Source organism: Aptenodytes forsteri, unplaced genomic scaffold (assembly GCF_000699145.1).
Source record: "Aptenodytes forsteri isolate BGI_AS27 unplaced genomic scaffold, ASM69914v1 Scaffold120, whole genome shotgun sequence".
Lineage (NCBI taxonomy): Eukaryota > Metazoa > Chordata > Aves > Sphenisciformes > Spheniscidae > Aptenodytes > Aptenodytes forsteri.
Window position 1 is genome coordinate 3,063,087 of NW_008795938.1, and position 18,457 is coordinate 3,081,543.

At 42.7% G+C, this 18,457-nt stretch overlaps 1 protein-coding gene across 1 annotated transcript in view; it reads left to right on the plus strand.

The window, feature by feature from the left end:
- NPR3 (natriuretic peptide receptor 3) overlaps nucleotides 1–18,457 on the plus strand; it is a gene marked incomplete at its 5' end in the record, with an annotated part of 41,263 nt that overhangs the window by 12,352 nt on the left and 10,454 nt on the right. Inside the window, one exon of the mRNA XM_009285190.1 lies at nucleotides 16,787–16,922. Coding sequence (XP_009283465.1) covers nucleotides 16,787–16,922 — 136 coding nt within the window. The remainder of the gene's footprint in view (nucleotides 1–16,786; nucleotides 16,923–18,457) is intronic.

Sequence of the window (18,457 nt, forward strand, 5' to 3'; positions counted from 1 at the left end):
ATTGGATCCATGAGATAGAAAATTCCCCTGTGCCGGCAGGGGGTGGATTTTACAGGCTAATGTGTTTGTTGGGGAGACTTCTTGCACAGCTGCGTACCCACTGCCAGAATTCCTCTTTTCTCTTTCCTCACTCCATGGTTGTTTGTGCAATCAGACGTCCATGCTGGCAGTGCTCCTGGCAGTCCCAGGGCAGCTGCACAGGTGCCTGGCTCCCTACCGCCTCGTCCTTGACCTTCTTCTGCCTGGCTCTGAGGGCTGCCTCTCCCTATATCCCATTCCCACCTGTGATCCAGAGCTTTTCATCTTGCTCCAAGCGCTCCCTCACCCAAAAACGTCAGCCTTTGCTAGGTAGGGCCGGGCGGTGGCATGGAGCCCCTCCTGCTGCTTCTGCTACGTCTCCTACTCCTCTTCCTGCTCTTCCTTTGCCACCTGGCTTTCTGCATCCTTCCCAATCTCTTCTTGTTGGGGCAGAGGGAGGACTTGTGATGTATCTACACCTACCACAGCTTCCTGCCATCTGAAATGTCAATCCTTGAACTCGCGGCAAGCTCGTGGTGGAGGCCATAGGGATCTGGGGCCCCCTGGGGAGGAGCTACAGATCTTGGCTATGGGGGAAGGAGGTTTGGTTTCAAATGCAGAGTGTCCTGGTATTACATAGATGCTTATCTTATATAGATCTGAGCAGAGCCTCCCCTACCTGCTTTCTCACAGCCTCCTAACCCAGTGGGAAAATAAAACTTCTGTAAGAGGGGTAGCCTTGGGTTGAGCATAGCAAGAAACATTAGCTGTGTTACTTCGTTAACAGTGTGTGAATTTTGACTATCTGGTTTGCTTTTCATCATTTATGATGAATTTTACATTTCCCCACTTTGGACAGCGGGAAGGAGACGCTTCATATTCCCTTAACTGATTGTTCTGCTACCGTGTTCAGAGGAGAAACATTTTGGGGCTGCCTTCAGGCTTAAGAAAAATATCCATTTTAAAAACTAATGGGGAAAAATAAAAAGCCAAACCGAGGGCCAGTTCCTTCGTCCCTGAGAGATATGTGGGTTGTGGGCACCTCATTAACGGTGCTTCTTTTGGCAGTATGGGAAGAAAGTGGCAATATTGGCCTGGGCGTGTGCTGAGCAAGGCTGTGTCCTCCAAGGGAAGCTTGGGAGGGAGAGGTCCTTCAGCTGCATGGGTGGGAAGCGACAGAGATGGATTTTCTCTGCTGGATTTTGCTCCTAAAAACAAAAACTCTGGGGAAAGATAGTTGCTGGTCCAGTCCCTCTCAAGTCCTATCCACGGGTGTTGAAATATCCTCATCCTTTTCTGCAAGCCATGTCCCAAGAGGATGAACTCAGGGAGGTTTGGATTTGAAGCATTCAGTGTTTTCTGCTTCTCTGTGTGGATTTTTCCAGTGTCATGGGAAAATGGGGCCCCGGGTCTGTGGTCTAAATTATCTTGCAGTGACCCTAACTCAAACAAAAGTTGTTAGCACTGCCATTTTGTCCTGGCTTCTTGCCAGCACTATTCCTAAAGGCATTATTATCTACCAAAAAAGAATATCATAAAAATGGAAAATAAGCAGATGACAGAAGGAAAGATAAGGGAGACAGAAAGGGCAAAGTCCTAAAGCAGCAGCTGTCCAATTGCCGGACTGGAGAACACATACAGCCCTTGGAGGAGTAACAGGTCAAAGAGCATTGTTGGCCATCTTCATCTCCAGCTGTGAAATCACACAGAAAAGAGAAAAACGTGTTGTGGGTACATCTTTCCGAGGTCAGAAATTGCTGTTGTTTCTGCATGGGTGCTATGCTGTGGCAAGGGGGAAGGTAGAAGAGCCTGCGCTTTGTGAGTGAGCAGGAAAGTGTGGAAAAGGCAATTTCTCTGACACCTCCAGGAATCTCTCTTGTGAAGGAAGAAGCTTCCTTAAGCACCTTTTAACTAAACAGCATCGAAAATGAGAGTGGCAGAGAGGTTCTGAGAAAGCATCTTAGAAGTATTTGGGTAGGTAGTAATTGCACAGGATGGGGCTAAAAATTATGATGTTCCCTGCCTGCAATGTCCCATTGCAACATCCCATTGCAACAGCTGCCTGAGGGTCAGCGCAGCCTGTTAGCAAATATTATTAGTTTGCTTGGTCACCACTTTCAGAGTCTGAAAGCAGTTACTGTCATGTTAATGTAACCCGAAGAACTGTGGGCTGAAGCATCAGATCTGCTCAGCCCTCGTTTCAGCATTCAATAGTGTCGTGATATTTTTTCAAGAAACATCCTGTAGTTCTGTAGAGAGCCTGACCATTTTATTTTGTGCCTACCTGGCATCTGACTTCTCTGACAAAATAGCCAAAAAAAGAGGAATCTTTTCAAATATCTGTTCAAGTTTGGGGTTCAGGCATAAGGACAGTAGAATCACTTTAATGCTATTACACAAATTATAGCCATTTTCTCACTTCTGTAATGTTTATGCATTACCAAGACATTAACAGCAACATGTCCTGGTCTCTATAAACTAATTGAGAACCTTGGTTTAATTGCAAAATACAGGACAAGCTCTGCTTGCAGACGTATAGCCTAGGTGAGGCAGACAGCAATGGGAATTGCATGCATTTACTTGAAGGAAGAATTTGAAACTGGCTCTGAATTGGTGTGTGAATAACTCCCAACAGATACTCTAGTTAAAAATGTTTATGAATAAATAGCATTTCAGTTAAAGTATATGCGTAAGCCATTTTTATTAAATAATGCCGAACACTTAATGAATTGGCAGTAGGCTGCAGTTTGGAAGCTCTTAATGCACCTTCTGTTCCTGACTCAGGCCTAGGATTCAATAAATGCTTTTTTTATGTCCAACCCAGTATTCTGAGTTGGGATGATTTTACAGCCGGGATATTTGCTCTTCTGAGGTTACAGACCACCCATGGCTTGTTTTTTCTTCTCATTTAAAAGCTGAAAATGTAACTAATTAAACAAATATTTCTGCTGTGTTAACTACATGACAGCATTGTTTGCGAGGTGGATGTGTGGGTTTTATCCTATCCACAGCCCTTTTCACACCGAAAATGAGCAGCAGGAGAAGGGAACTGGAGCCCAATTTGCCTGTAAAGTTATCTCAGTGAAAGAATAAGCTACGTAGATTAATTAGATCAGCGAGATGCTACTACCTATTAGAAAGGGCAAGTCTGTTTTATTTAATGTTTTCAGCCCTCTGAAATGAGAAATGGCACACATAAGAGCAACTGTTCGAGCTCCAACGGTTAACTACAAAAGCTACGTGGGAGGTGGCTGTGCTCATAAAGTTTATCATCTCATCCATAACATCCGTGCCAGACTCTTCCCCGTGTGTATTCCTTACGTCAGCCTTTTAATTAGGATTGTACACTAGCTAAGATAAGGGTTGGGAGAAGTGGGCAATTCAGCCATGTCACTGAAAGAGACGCTGAAAATGTAACGTATTCAGCAGTGTACGTCCCACTTGTCTTTTTTCAGGCACAGGCAGGCAAGATTAATGACAGGCAGGCTTTTGTGTCTCTTCTGACTATACCAGGATGGGAGAGAGTTTTGGGGAGATTTAAAAAAAAAAACAAACCCAAAAAAACCCCCCAAAAAACTCTGCCAGGGAATAATTTGTTCAAATGAATAGGTCTATTCAGCTGCTGGAGTGCTTTGCTAATTGTGTTTGAGAGAATAAAAGCAAACCACAAGCTGCTTTCAGCAGCCGGAAAAAACGGGTTCACATGCCAGCTCATTAACAAGATGAATTCTATTAGTAAAACATATTTAGAATTTTCGCGTCCAGCCCTTCACCCCTTGGAATTAATGAGAGTTTCTTCAATTTCCGTAAGAGCAGTGTTGAACTCTGGACTGCTAAATTTGATGAGTACAGCAGACACTTTTTTTTTTTCTGAAGTTAATGCTTTCTCAGTGATATGAAAAACTAGTGTCTTCCGCGTTGGGGTCTTAGGCGAAACTACAGCGCAATACTATGTTATTTGCAGTTAACAGATGTCATAAAAGACAGGAAAAGAAAGACATTATTCTTCTCTTTTCCAGTGGATTTCTGTTTAGTTTTTCTGGCCTGCCTAAGCATATTTTTGAAGCTGTCTTAAACCATGGAGGAGATAGTATAAAACTGTAGGTATAGCTGAAAATAGTAACATCTGAACTCTTTGGGAATGTAAGTTTAGAGTTGATCTTCATATACATGTTGTATATTTTCCATAGCCCCATGTTTTTACTTGGGTTTCACAGATATTCACATTCCACTTTACTAAACAGACACTCAGACATTTATGGGCAAGGCACTCTCCCTTTGAAGTACTTGCTAGAAATACGCCTTATTTTCCTCTATTAAAGTGTGAAAAATACGATTTCCAGCAAAGTTCATAACCTGTTTTTGTTTTTAATGCCTCTCCATGCCATTTACATTGCTAATGATCCAAAAGCTAATTTGTCCCATTGAGGTCTTGTTTTTATGTAAATTCATAGGATTTTTGATACTGGTATTAAATGGTCCTCAAGTTTGGCTCTGAGATGGTTGAATGAAGGCAAGGCAAGACTATGTTCTTATTTTGCACAAAATGACATTTTACAAATGAAAGACCTTTGCTAAGTGACTTTCTAGCAGCTAATACCTTCTATGAGCCACGTTCCCTAAGTAGCTTGTGAAAATAACACTCAGCTGAAGGTTTCCTTTTCAACTGAAAAAAACCCTCAACTCAACAAGGCATGAGGCTGGAGGTTTGGGTGAGCCTGTCCCGTGTCAGGATGCAGTTGCAGCCAGCAGCAGGGTCCTGGGTGGGCAGCTGGAAGCTGTTTTCTCTTGGGAGCGATGTCCTTGCTGGATGGCCAATGGGCTGCTCCAGCCTCAGCGCTGCGGGGCGTTTACCTGTGCTGGTAGCCTCATGCTGCGGTAGCATAGACCGGGTTAAGAGTTCAGTGTTTGAAATCTGGGTGAGCCAAACAGTTTAACAGGAGAGCTTGATCAGGAGGGTGGCAGGGGTTGAGGGGAAGGAGCCACACTTTGTTTTCTTTAGGGGCATAAAGAAAGGACAATTCTTCAGGGCCAGAAATGCATGTTCCTTGTTTGAGAGCTCCAGGACAGAAGAGATGTTGCCTCCACAGGGCAGATCCCGCACTGAGGCGGTTCAGGGAAGCTTTCCTGTACTCATTTGAGCTACTGATATGGTGAAAGCGATCCTGAATGACAGCAGGGCAAGGTCTACCTTTATGACATTCAGGTGACAAGTCTTCCTGAAAAAACAGCATAGGTGGCAATCAGTAACACCTCAAGTCTGTCATCTCTTGCTACGTTGGCGCATTCATTTCTTATCGCTGAGTGCTGGGAGGTTGAGCAACCTGAACGTAGCTCTGAGAAAGACTCACTCTCCAGAGGGACAAATCTTTTAACAGGAAGGGCACGCCATCCCCATGTGTGAGACGGGTCACCCAGGTGTATGAGTGTTGCCAGAGCAAAGGCAGGCAGCAGGGCTCGGATGTGCTCTGCTGGGTGGTGAGAGAAGATCAGCGTACCGCTCTGCCAGCTCTGATTTTTTTTCACTGGGTATTTAGCAATTCCTCTAATGCAGAGGGGTTAATGTAGTCGGCCTGTGAGGATGGGCTGTGTGAATAAAGGCAGTGGTGTTCTTGTGCACGCAAGGAGCCATAGGAACCCACAGGAGGATACTCCCAACCTTCCTTCTCTCTTTAGTAGATATTTTTTTCATTAGGAAGAGAAGCCTGAGACAAAAATAAAAAGGTTTAGTCCATTCCAAGAAGAACCAATATATCAAGGCGGATTGAAAAGACAAGGACTGTCTATGTCCCAGAGCAAATGAATAAGAGGGGCATGAGAAAGGGGCACGGGACAATGGGAGGAGGGTAGGTGAGGAGCTCTGTGCGCCCTTTGCTCAGCAGCCAGGAACAAGACGACATTGAGTAGGCAGGAGGACATTTACATTTGATGGGACACACGTTTGTAAAATGCATCCAGTTAGCCCGCCAGACTGCAGACTACAAAATACCTTAGAAAGCAAAATCAAGCAGGATCTCAGGGATCGGACAGTCAATAAGGAAGCAAGAAGCTAAAAGAGTGAGGTTTTAGCCTTTGGAAGGGCTGTAAAACCCCAAAATTTGGAGGCGTTAACAACCGTGCTGCTGCTGGAGGGTAGGAGGACACGTTCCAGGTGTGTAGCTGGAACATTGCTGCCTGCTGACAGGTACACATAAATATCTTTCGAGATAGTTGCTATGCCTCTCCTTTCCTGTGCTAGTGGGATCCTTGCAGGTATGCCAGCAAAGGGATAGGTAATCAGCCTGCTGAACACCTTTCATCAGATATCCAGTATCTGAAAGAAAGTAACAAAAACAAGTCATTAATTTTTAAATTATTTGGAATGGAAGCATGATTAATAGCAGCCTGAGGGTTTGCATTAGTTCCATGCCATTAAGGTTTACAACTTTGTATGCCCATTTACCCTGGTATTTAATAAAAGGATCATTTGTCGTGGCAACCTCAGCCTCAGGTGGGCTCTTCTGGCAAATGATTTACTCCCAGCCCAGAGGTACTCCAGGTGTTGGCAGGTCACCCCTCTCCCCCAGCACCTGGGTTTCAGCTCCAGGGCATGTACAGCCCTGCAGGATGCCCTGCAGATAGGGCAGGGGAAGGGTGGAGTTCAGACTCCCTGAAAGCACGGATTTGATCCTGAATTTGTCTCATGCTAGCACAGCGGTTGTAGCTCTGGGGCTTTTAGATGAAAGGGGTAGGGGATTTGAAAGGACTGGCTCCCCGTGGGATTTTTGTAAAGACTTGACTTCATCTCTATGCAGCGGGGAGTTTGTTACCTGCTTGTGTGAGAGTAACAGGGTCACATCCATCCCTCATTCTCCACCTTCTCTGCTGGCAAGGGTGAGGCGTTGTGCTGGTGCTTATGAATCCTGGTTTTGTGTGCCTAATTATCGCCCAGTACTGAATAAGGAGCTTAGATGACTAATCCCAGCTCCAAGCGCACTTTTGAGCTGAGTGCCACTTTTGGCTGTGCCTAAATCATCTATGTTTATCTAGCCCTTAAGACTATATTTAAAGCAAATGCTCTGCTGGGTATCCATTGCTAACCTGCTGCAAAGCAGAAATATGATGGTCCTTTCACAGTTTCTGAGCAGATGCTCATGACAACCCTGTGTGGCTTTTTACCCCATCAAAGATTTCGCCAGCCCACCCTCATAGTATTTATTCACAAGCTAGCATAATACAGTTAAGTTCAGTTTCAACATGTGAGTTTCCACAACAGTGATTTAGTGATTTTTCTCTGAATTTTGTATGAGAACTGATGTGATCTTGAGAGTTTTTAGTATAGAAAATAAAATATTTCTGTGATTTTTGTGGTTTGGTGATAATGTTAGAAATCCAGAACCCAAAACAATTGCACATTGTACAAGTATAAACATTTAACAAAAAAATGTCCTTCCTGTTTGTCCTAGCTCTGCATTTATTTAAGCCAGTTAGCTTATTTTAGCAAGTGGAACTGATTTTTTCAGATGAGTGACTCTGTCATCTTGAAAACTGAAATATGTTCCTGCTTGAAAAACAAACTTGCTTGCTGACATTTAAAACTCAGTATCTAATGAAAGGACTGGGAGGTTTTTTTGGTTACTAGGTGTTTGTCTGCAATTGAAATGTCCCAACGGTTGCATAATGCTAGCTTAAAATATAAGCATTCATTACAACTGTATAACAGGTTATCATCAGACTACCAATGGGGTACTTAGAAAAATCTATTTAAAACAAACATGTTTTAATTTCTGTGTGTGTTCAGCTGCAAAAGTGTAACTTTTTTAATATCTCTAGTGTTTCACCACTGTGATTAGAAGTATGATTTCTGAACATAGCTTTGTAACTCATCACATGAATGACCACATAGTTTGTTAGAAGACAGGAAATCCTAAAAAAGTAGAATGGTTAATTTTTAGATGACAGCTGTACCTTTTACAGTTAAGGTCCCTTCAGTATTCAAGCAATGATAATATAGTGCTGTGTGCTAGAGATCCTTTGCATTGGTCATTTGTCTGGAGTTAGAGATGTATTATGAATGTGGGGAGGTGGATTTCACCTTAACCGCAGGAGCACATTATTCCATTATCTGATTCTGTTCTTTTCCTTGACAGGTGGCCTGGAGCCCTTTAAGGCTAAATGACATAGGTGAACAGTGTGTGTGTAAAGTATACATAAAGGAAAAATACCCCTAAATGATTATTCTGTAGGTAGTTCACTTCTGGTACAAAACAGTGCTGCTCCTTAGCTATATCGATTGCACTCCTTTGGGACCAATATTAAAAGCTAATACAGCAACCAAAACCACAGAGGGGTAAAATGGCTGGTATCGACTTGCAGAAGGAATCAGTAAGTGCATTGGATAGAGCCAGGAATAAATCCCACAAAGGTTTGCAGGGGGAAAATCTGGTCCCAGAGGTGCTCCCTGTTCTTGGAGCAGGGCAGTTTTCAGCTCATCTCCCTCCTGCTTTGGCCATGCTGTTGGAGGTCTGGGGGGGGGTGTCTGAGACTTGGTGATGTTAGGCCGTGGGTTTGGTACAAAGGTCATGCAAATCAGCGACAGCAAGAGCCCCTTGATGTGAGCTGACTGTGCATAAGTCTCTAAATCTGCTGAGGTGGTGACTCCCGTGGCTGTGTTTAATGGAAGGAGCAGGTTTTGGCTGTATCTTGAAAGTTTTCTGCCTGGCCTGTTGGCAGCAGGCACAAGGGGTTTAAAGCTGTTTTCTAGATAATCATAGGAGAGGGTTGCAAGCAATAAACAAAGAATGAGCAGCTCTCGCAGGCAGCTGGGTGGAAGGGTTCCTCCGTGCCCTTGCATCTCGGTTGTCGCTGTGGCCTGTTGTGTTTTAGCCGGCGTTTCACAGCGCAGCTCCACTGCAGCCTGGGACTGAATAGGTTTCTGCTTCAATTCACTGTTGAGACAAAAGAGCAACTTGTGGCTGCCCCAGCCGGATGACAGTGAGTAAATCTATCAGTTTCTCAAGAATGGGGTATTAAGGAAAACAAGGAAGAGAGCATGAAGAATGAGGAGATATAAGAGCAGAGGAGCTGGCTTTGTGGTTAGTTTTCTTTCCCTAGCAAGAAAATAACCTTCACTGATAAAATCCCGTAACTCCCTGAAATTGGCAGCTTTTTTAAAGTAAATCCCAGACATTGGTTGTTAATTTCTTTTTATTTTCTTTCTGTTAATTTATTTTATTTCAGCAGACCTTTTTGTGGAACAGAGGTCTGGCTTCTGGCCCACAACTGGCTTTAAAGTGGATGGGAGTTTGTAACTGGTGGTATTTCAGTCCCACTGGAGTAAGCATCCTCTTGTGTAGTTGGAGCAAGAGTAGCAATGGTTTGGCATGCCTGGGGTGCACATCAGCTCGTGTACCAGCTGGTCAGATGCATGGCTGAACAGTGCAGGCAGGCAAAGGCACGGCCTCACCCTGAAGAAACAGGGCTTATCTGCAGCAGAGCGTCTTTGTGTCCAAATCAAACAGAAAGTGCGGTAAAAGCAGGGATCTTTCTATACATCTCATCTCTCAAATGACATTTGCAGGCTCTTTCGTCATGGAGGTGGGCAGCTGATGAGCTGTGACCGCTGTTGCTCCCCAGGCTTAATCGTCGCCCTGGTTTTTCTACCTACGCCTTCTCTCTCAACTTGCACTTCAATTGCAAAGTCCTCACGCTGGGGCCACATTGCCTGGTGTGCAGAGTGCTTAGGCAGAGGCACACGTCTCCATCTCCTCTGCGCTCAGCATTACTGCTGTACCAATAAATATCGGCGAGGAGATGGAGACAAGCAGGCAGCCTTGTTGGAAAAAGCCTCCTTAAAGTTAAAGGGAAGTGATGTCTTGTTTGACTGCAGTGCTGAATTTTTAAGCTATAATTTTAAAGCAGAGCATGAGCCTCAGTTTGCAGAATTCACATAATAAAGTCACATACTCCACTATAAGAAAAGTCTTGTATGGGTTCCACAATACACACTGTCTCCCTGTGAAAAATGAAATTGATGCAACAGTATTTGAATAAATCTCTCTTAAGTATGCACAAGGTTTTATTGTTACATGACACCTCCTTACACTGGAGAATGCTCATCCTCTTTTCCTAAGGAGAGATGTGGGTTCCAGGTCCAAATAACAAATGAGAGTTGGGACAGTTATCTGTCATTTAGAAAACCAAGTCCTGAGCTCTGGCCTCATGTGTTCTTGAGCAGGTGCCAGCTTACGTATTTATGTATTTATAGGGAGTTGATATTAGTGAATACAGTGAGAGGCTGTCCTTGGCTACAGCTGCATTGCCCAGAATTTGGCGTAACGCCATATGTTCTTTTTCAGTCTTGAATTAAATATTGAGGAAATGGCCTTCTCTGGAGAAGGCATGTGTTTCTATTATTTTTCTCTTTCCCTTCCTGTTTCTTTGAACGAGTAAGATCCAACTCCGTTAGGGAAGAGGTCTGGTTGCCCAGGCGAACAGGCTGTAATTTTAGTATTAGGCATCTAAACATACAGCTTTGATTAACTGTTTTACAGCTTTATCCTCCTTTCCAGTTGCTGGGCTGGTTTCACAGTGATGTGATCTCTGTGGGAACAGGTCAGATCATGTATCCGTGTCTGTAGGCACCCCAAGACATGCTGTTCATGACAGCTGGCTATGGGCAAATCCTGTGGCTTTGCCTGTTATACTTTGGAGTCCTTGACATCCCAGTCCAGATGCATGGGAGTAGCTGTTATCCATAGGTGAGATTTAGGAACTCTGTGAGTTTCTATTGCATAGTGGCATTAAGAAGTCACATGAGGATCTGAGGAGCTGTATGGTGAGTTAATGAGAGCTGTGCAATCATGTTGTGATGGTAACATGCAGGATGATGCGGTAGTGTTAGTGGCAGTAGGACTAAGAAATTACTGCAAAGCTGGAACTGGATTACTGGTTTGAAATGTACTTTGCATATTTGCAGGTAATGCTCAGATGTAAGGATATTCTTCCCTCTGCTTCAAATTCTCAATCCACATCTCACTTTCATCCAGAGTTGATGGAAATGATTGCAACGATTCTCAACCTACATCTCACTTCCATCAACTCATTGAGTTCATGCAAACTGAAAATTTAACAGAAGATCAGTTTGTAACAATCACAGTTTAAGAAAATTCTTAAAACCACATTGTCTGTATTTGCCTACCGTCTACTGTAAGGGGATCATGACCACCTTATTCTGGGTTTGTGCAGCTCAGACCAAGAATGTAGCAACTCATCAAGGAACCGCTGAGGGCCCCTGGGCAACCCAGGAACATAAAGGAGTACTTGTAACAACAGCAACAGCGGTGGTGGTGTCTTGAATGGGAGCGTGTGAAATCAGCAAACGGTATCACAGAGAAAAGTCCCTGCTCCAAAATTAAGTGAAGAGTATATTGCTGGTTAGTGGATCAATCGACAGAAGACAACCAAGGATACGTGTCCAGAAATGCATGTAAAAATGTTAGCTACATCAGGGTTTCTTGGAAAAGCTTATAAAGGAAGGACTGTCATTATAACTGGTTTGGTGAAGAAGGACTAAAAACAGAGAACTGAGAGTTAAATTACAACTGCTTAGAAAAAGGCTATTTTATTGAGATACATTGAAACAGAATGTGATAGTAGGAAAACATCTACCTAATCTGTAAGATGTGTTGCCATGCCACAGAAGTCCATAGTTATGAAGGAGATGAACCAACTTGGCATGAGATTGGCTTGAAGTACATCATAGTGTATATATACTTGAAATGTAATGGCTGGGTTTTTTCTTTGTTTTTTTTTTTTTTTTTTTTCATGCTGAGCAGCTGACTACTATCGCTCACGTCAGGCAAGGAGACAGAATAGAAAAGCAATCACCTGCTGTGTTTATACTTGGCTCTAAAGTGCTTTGTTTGGAGGCAGAGTAATGAAAATCATCAGAAGGAAGTTCTTTATTGGTGAGAACATTATGAGCAACCGAAAAAGAGAGTTATAAAAAAATTTGCTGTCCAAGCTGAACTCTAGAGTTGTTACCCAACCACATGGCAATAATAGAAACAAGAGAGCTGGAAAGGTAAACACTTGAAAAGACATTCCTTTCTTCCATCCTGCCTTTTTTTCTCCCCTGGTAAACAAATTTTAACAAGTGGAATTGCAACATCTCCTGTATTTTTACTTGTCATGCTATAATTTTATAGTATAACACAGTATGGCCAAAATTCATGAGGGTTCATTTACAGTATTCATAATCCTGAGGTTAGATGAACTTCATGTGATTGTAGCATCAAACTTCTATCCTTGATCACTTAAAGTTTCATCCTTGTGGACTAATCCAGAAGAGGGTGAAATATCAGTGGATTTTCAGTGGGCATTAGCTCACCTGAGCATCATGTCAAGTGTGTAAATTGGTAAGATTTTTGCAAAAAGTCTTGAATATGCACTATGCAATCCCCCAGGGTCCTCACTGATTTTGGCTGGGATTATAGTCTGACAACTTGAAAATCACTGTGGATGTACTGGGAAGTAGATGCAGACACCCAGTTTGGGGAATGTTAGCTGTTTGCTTTTGCAGTAGAGAAAAAGTAGCACTTTCCCCACCTAGCACTGAGGTGGTATGAATTGTTGTAGTTGCTGTGATTCAGAGCTGGGCAGTTCCAGATGGAAGAGAATAAGCTTACTTAATAGTTACTGGGCAGGATATGGAAAATTATGGGTCCTGCATAGCTGTAGCTTGGCTGTCTTCCACGTCAGTAGTATTTTGCATTGCTCTGTATGCTGTTAACACCTTGGTATATATGAATAGTGTGGTCACACTATAGCTGCTTGGGGAACTATAACTTTGAACTGTGTAAAATTTATTAATGTGATTTTCATGGAGAGGCTTTTTTTTCTGATGGAAGATGTTTAATTAGAGTAGAAAGGTAGGAAAATAAAAGGTGGAAATGTATGCTTATCTCATCCGGCTATACAGTTAGCTTACCTGCTTTTTAGTTATGTGGTACCTTGAATGGCATGTGAAAGTAGTACGGAAGATATCTCAGCAGGGGGGTTCCACATATTTGTATTGCAGCCTCCAAAGATGTTCAGCAAACATGGAAGCTTCTGTGCTGCCACTCATATTGCTGATGACACATGTTGGGGGGTGGCTCTGCTGTGCAGTACGGGTCAGGGACAGCAACATTTTAGTAGACCTGACGTGCAAATTATGATCACAGCATTTGGAGCTCAGCTAGCACCTGTAATTAAAAAACCAGCATAAATCAAAATGGAAAATACTATAATAAAAAATTTCGGCTTTTTATTAGAGCTCAACTAAAAGAACTGTTAATTACCTACAATATCAGTGGATCTTTAATAGCCTTTATAATCTGTTTAGTTTTGTCCCGAGGGCTGTCTAATGTTGAATCTCACATGATTAATTACCATGGAGACCTTCGAGCAACCTGTGAACACATCTTCACATTTACTCTGGTCCCTATTTGACACATTAATGGAACATATACTACTTCTAGCCTTTTTTAACCCTTTCCTGCAGCAAAGGAAGAATGGATTTTTTTCTGTAAGTATTATTTCCTCTTACTGTAAGGTATTCTAAAATTCAAATAAACACAGGCCAAAAAGTGTAAAAATTGTTGAGGAAAATTTGGTGTCAGTCTGTTTCATCATTTCTGATAGGACTGGATGTAGAACAGAAGCTATGTCAAAATAATAATAATAAGAAAATCCTTCATACCCATGAGGTACATAAGGTATCATTAACAGAGTTAATGCTGCGCAGAAACGAAGTCCTGGGACTATATGGCTTGGGACAGTGTTCTAATAAGTCAGGAGTGGTATCAGATGGAACAAATTTTGCACTCTTTTTAGTCGGAGGATCTGTTGTAGACAGTCATAGGCAACAGAGCTACAAAATGAACCTGAGCGAGTTCTGGACAGGTGGAAAATGGAACAAAGAAAGAGCAATCCCTTCAAAATTATCTGCAACCATTACTTTGCATTGTAATATTCCTCCCATCTCTGATATTTTCTCCTTTCTAAGCTAGAGCAGTCCTAAACATCGTGCAACCCATCCTCTGTATAGGATCATGGCAACTTCTAAATGATCAAGCAAGATGATATGCAGGAAAACTTTATGCCCTTCAAGGCATCCTGTATCCCCTTTCAAGAACTGGTGCTTGAACATGTTCCTGGAATAATGTGAAAAGTAGCCAGTGTGCCCAACATATGGTTTGGCTGGGGAGTGTTGGTGTGGTCTCACCTGCAAACAGTAAATACTACTCTTTTAGAAGAAGATTTCAAATGGCATAAATTACCAGCATTTTCCCCTTCCTTGACAATGTAAGACAAAATGCTGGGGTTTGTGCGTGAGGAACTGAGAGGTGGCACAGATAATCTTTTGATGATTTTCTGATGTGATTTTTCATATGTAATGTCAGGGCTTTTGGTCAAGAGGCAAGGCAGGGGGCTGTGGCAGTAACCTCCCAAACTGCCAAGTGAGTTTTCACAGAGCTTATCTGGCAAATCTGCAGTGTCTACAGGAGGGTTTTCAGGCTGGCATGGGTAGATTTCAGATTGAGCAAATTAGCTGACAAAATGGATTTTGAAGGTTGCTGTGTTACGCTGAGAGGTCTTTGCCATGGACAAAGGAAGTGACAAATAGCTTTCCTTGAAATGGATGCCAGCCACAAGCTGTAAATCAGCCAGCAGGGGGGTAAAGCAACTAGAGAGACTCATTTCTCTCCTGAGAGAATGAGTGTCACATCAAGAAAGCCTGTTTGATCATCCATAGGCCACTTGGACTCTAATACTGGCACATAAAGTAGTTGTCAAGCTTTGTGGTTTCTTGGTTTGGGGTTTTTTTTCAATTCTGAAAAATTAAACCCCTGCCGGCAAAGCCTGTCCTAGTGTGCACTCTGTCCATCAGCTCCTGTTGTGCCACCAAAAGCCTGACTTTCACCTCTGCTTTCATGCTTTCTCCTTAGGTCAAAATAACTGCAGCTGCCTTTTAGTCTTTGGCTGTCAAGACTGAGCTGAGCTGTTCTGCGCCTTCTGTAGCACTGTGGGCTCTTCCCCTAAACTGGTGGTGCATTTTCTTAATGCAACATAGGTTGGAGTTATTTCACCTCTACTTTCATGCTTTCTCCTTAGGTCAAAATAACTGCAGCTGCCTTTTAGTCTTTGGCTGTCAAGACAGAGCTGAGCTGTTCTGCGCCTTCTGGGCTCTTCCCCTAAACTGGTGGTGCATTTTCTTAATGCAACATAGGTTGGAGTTATCTAAAAGTCCAATTTTAAATGTCAAAGCAATGTAAACTTTTGTATTATCAGTAAATAATTCCACAATTCTCCTTACTGTTGGCAATTGGTTTAAGAGTGAAGGAATGTCTTGCATGTAATTATATTACCAGGGGCTTGGTTAGTTTTGCTTAGCCAATCAACTATGTAATACTTTTTATCTATGGAGCAGTTATTTACTTAACTGGCTACATGTTTTTATCTTTTAACATTTTTAATGTCCAGCTAAAACTGTGAGAGTTAGAGTAGCACTTTATTTACCAACATTTTAAATTGTTTAGATACACTGAAGTGGAAGATAAGCTAAATGTTGTTTCTATCCAGGAGAGTATTTGTAGAGGTGGGTTGTTCGCTGGAAATGGCAGTAAGAGACCCCATAATGTGGTATAATCATTGATTACGCCTTTGCTAGCATGTCAGGAGCTTTTTCATTGCAATGAAAACTGTGAGTGAATGGGAACATCCTTCTTGCAGCTGAAAAGATAATTCATTCTGAATTATTGTGCATCAAGCCAGGGTGCATTGCACTACTGAGATGTGAGTTGCTGCTTACAGAAGAGGAATACCTGTGCTGCTCAAGCCGTGTGTGTCTGGTTTAGCTGATGCATCTCCATCTGAACTCAGCTCCTAAAATAATTACTGCTTCATCACTGAAGCACACCAGGCTCCTGTGAACAAACCTGTAATATTTCTGCGGCACTCTGCTTTCAACTGTTGTTACTCACAGTAATGTAGACCAAAAGCTGTAGGTTGCCTGCATAGACTCATGGGAGGCAGAGCTGGCTGGCAGCAGTCTTCTTTTATATTAGATTAGAAAGCAACATCTCATTCATTTCATGTCACTTACTGAAAAAACTGTGAAGGACAGGAAACTGTTCTCCTGGCAGTTCCAGAGAACGCATTACCGTAGAGGGCAAGTAGTTTCCTCCATTGCTCATTTGCTAGTGGAGAGATGCTCAGCTGAGCAAGGGCCAGGAATGGAAGTGGTAATCATTAAACAAGCAACTCCACCAGTTGCACTCTCCAAAAAAAATCATGGCACAACATACTTCCCAATCCTGAGAGGTGCTAAGTCCTCTGTGCAGGGGGAGGAGGACATGCTCCATGCTGTGGGATGAGGGTGCTCAGCACCTTACAGAATCTCATGTGGTCAGCTGCAGAATTTGTGCGTCTGGGCATGGGAACTGTGATCTGCAAATTTCTCCCCTATCTGCAGAGCTATTCAGACACAACATTAAAGTGTGATTTGAATGTTCAGAATAGCAGATAGTGGTTAACTGTTTTTAAAAATGGGTCAAAAGTTGCCATTTTGCCCCTGGGTTTTTTTTGAGATACATTCCTTTGTGTTCCAGCAGTGGAGAAAATAACCCCCCAAATTAGTCATTTTGGTTAATTTGGAGATCCCCTCTAGTTAATCAATTCCATAGGGAAGAAAAGTTTTTCCTGTGTCAATTGCCATTGCTTTTTTTTTCTTTTTTTTTTTTAGGTGAACATGTTTGTGGAAGGATTCCATGATGCTATTCTTCTTTATGCTCTAGCTTTACAGGAAGTCCTGAAGTTTGGTTTCAGTAAGAAAGATGGGGAAAAAATTGTTCAGCAAACACGGAACAGAACATATGAAGGTAAGAGTTAATATGGAATGCCAGCTTTTAGAGTCAAAAAAATACAGGTCTTAATTGTGTGCAGAGCAAGGACCTGTGCCCATTCCACTCTTAAATGAGAGGAAAATAGCCATACGAAACCATATACATCTTTAGGGCTGGCTCACATACCTCACCAGACTGACTTTTTTTTTTTGCACCAACCCTTGAGGTCTTATTCAGCTCAAAAAACTCCTAACAATTTAATGGCCCTCACTGATGTTGTAAAGAAATACCAATAATTTTCTCAGGCTCCTTCTTTGTTTTTGAAAAGATTACAGCTGCTCGCTTTACTCAAGTGCATCTATTAGCTCTGAGATTGCCTCATTTTTTCCATTTGACTTTTTTATCTTAAAAGCCTGGGAATGGATAGAAGCAAGCAGGTGCCAGGTTTTTTTTTGTTTGTTTCTTGACAGGGCTCCTTTGGGCCCTGGAAGGATTTCCCCCCAGCCTCCTTTCAGGAGCCGTGCGTGTTATCTCAGAGGCAGCAGCTGAACAGCACTGTGCCTTTCTGTGCCTAATCCTGTAGGTTGCAATTCCGCAGTGCAGCTGGCACTTGTATGTCACCCAGCTGATGCAAAGTGATGTGAGTGCTTTTGCCAGGTAGGGATCGTAGTAAAGAAACCAAGGATTATTGGGTTCATCTGTCATCTCTTCGAATATTCCCATCCATCTCTTTATAATATTCCCATCCATCTCTTATAATGCTCCAATCTTTTGGTGTAGGATTGGCAAGATTTCCTGTGGAAATGCCTGAGAGAAGGAAACATTTCCCCTAGATAAGATGTGAATGATTAATTTGAATGTGTAAGAAAAACCTCAGTGGCCAGGTTCTCTGCTCTAAGAACGCACTGGACGTAGCGGAGAATGGCAAGGAGGACAGCAGCTCCAAACCTCTTTTCTGTTCTCAAATTGTGGCCTGAACACAAGGCAAAGGAGTTCTCAGGGCAGCTTAAGGCAACACAAGGATTGCTTTAAATTATGCTGGTTGCAGCCATCCCATGAGGAGCCCTGCACCAGCTGGAGATTGTACTTGATGTCCCACTACCTCCCTTCGCATCCATGGCTTCCCAAAACACACTGTTTTAACAGAGGGAATCTGGTGTCTAAGGATTTGCCTCACTGTTTGGTTATCCCGTGTATGAACAGATGCCCCAGCACAACCTGTCTGTGTTTTCTCTACTCCTACTTCTCTGCTCTAGGAAGCCACCAGCTGGTGTGCCCATGCAAGTCTTTTAAAGTATCATGTGCTCCATGCAGGTTACATGGTTGATTCTCACACCTTTCTTGTAAAACCAGCCAGGAGGAGAAAAATGTTCTCTTTCCCTGCTTGTGAAAACAAGTTTGTTGTTGCTGGTTGACCTGTCACAGCTATTCTGAAAATGTAGCTGTCAAGCTGAGCTGTAAGGGTGCAGCTGAAAAGGTCAAAATGCCATGTAAGTCATATGCCATCTTCTCCCTGTGGCAGTACTTTGCTGGACATAATTTACAAGGATAAAACTGTTTTTGAAAGAGGC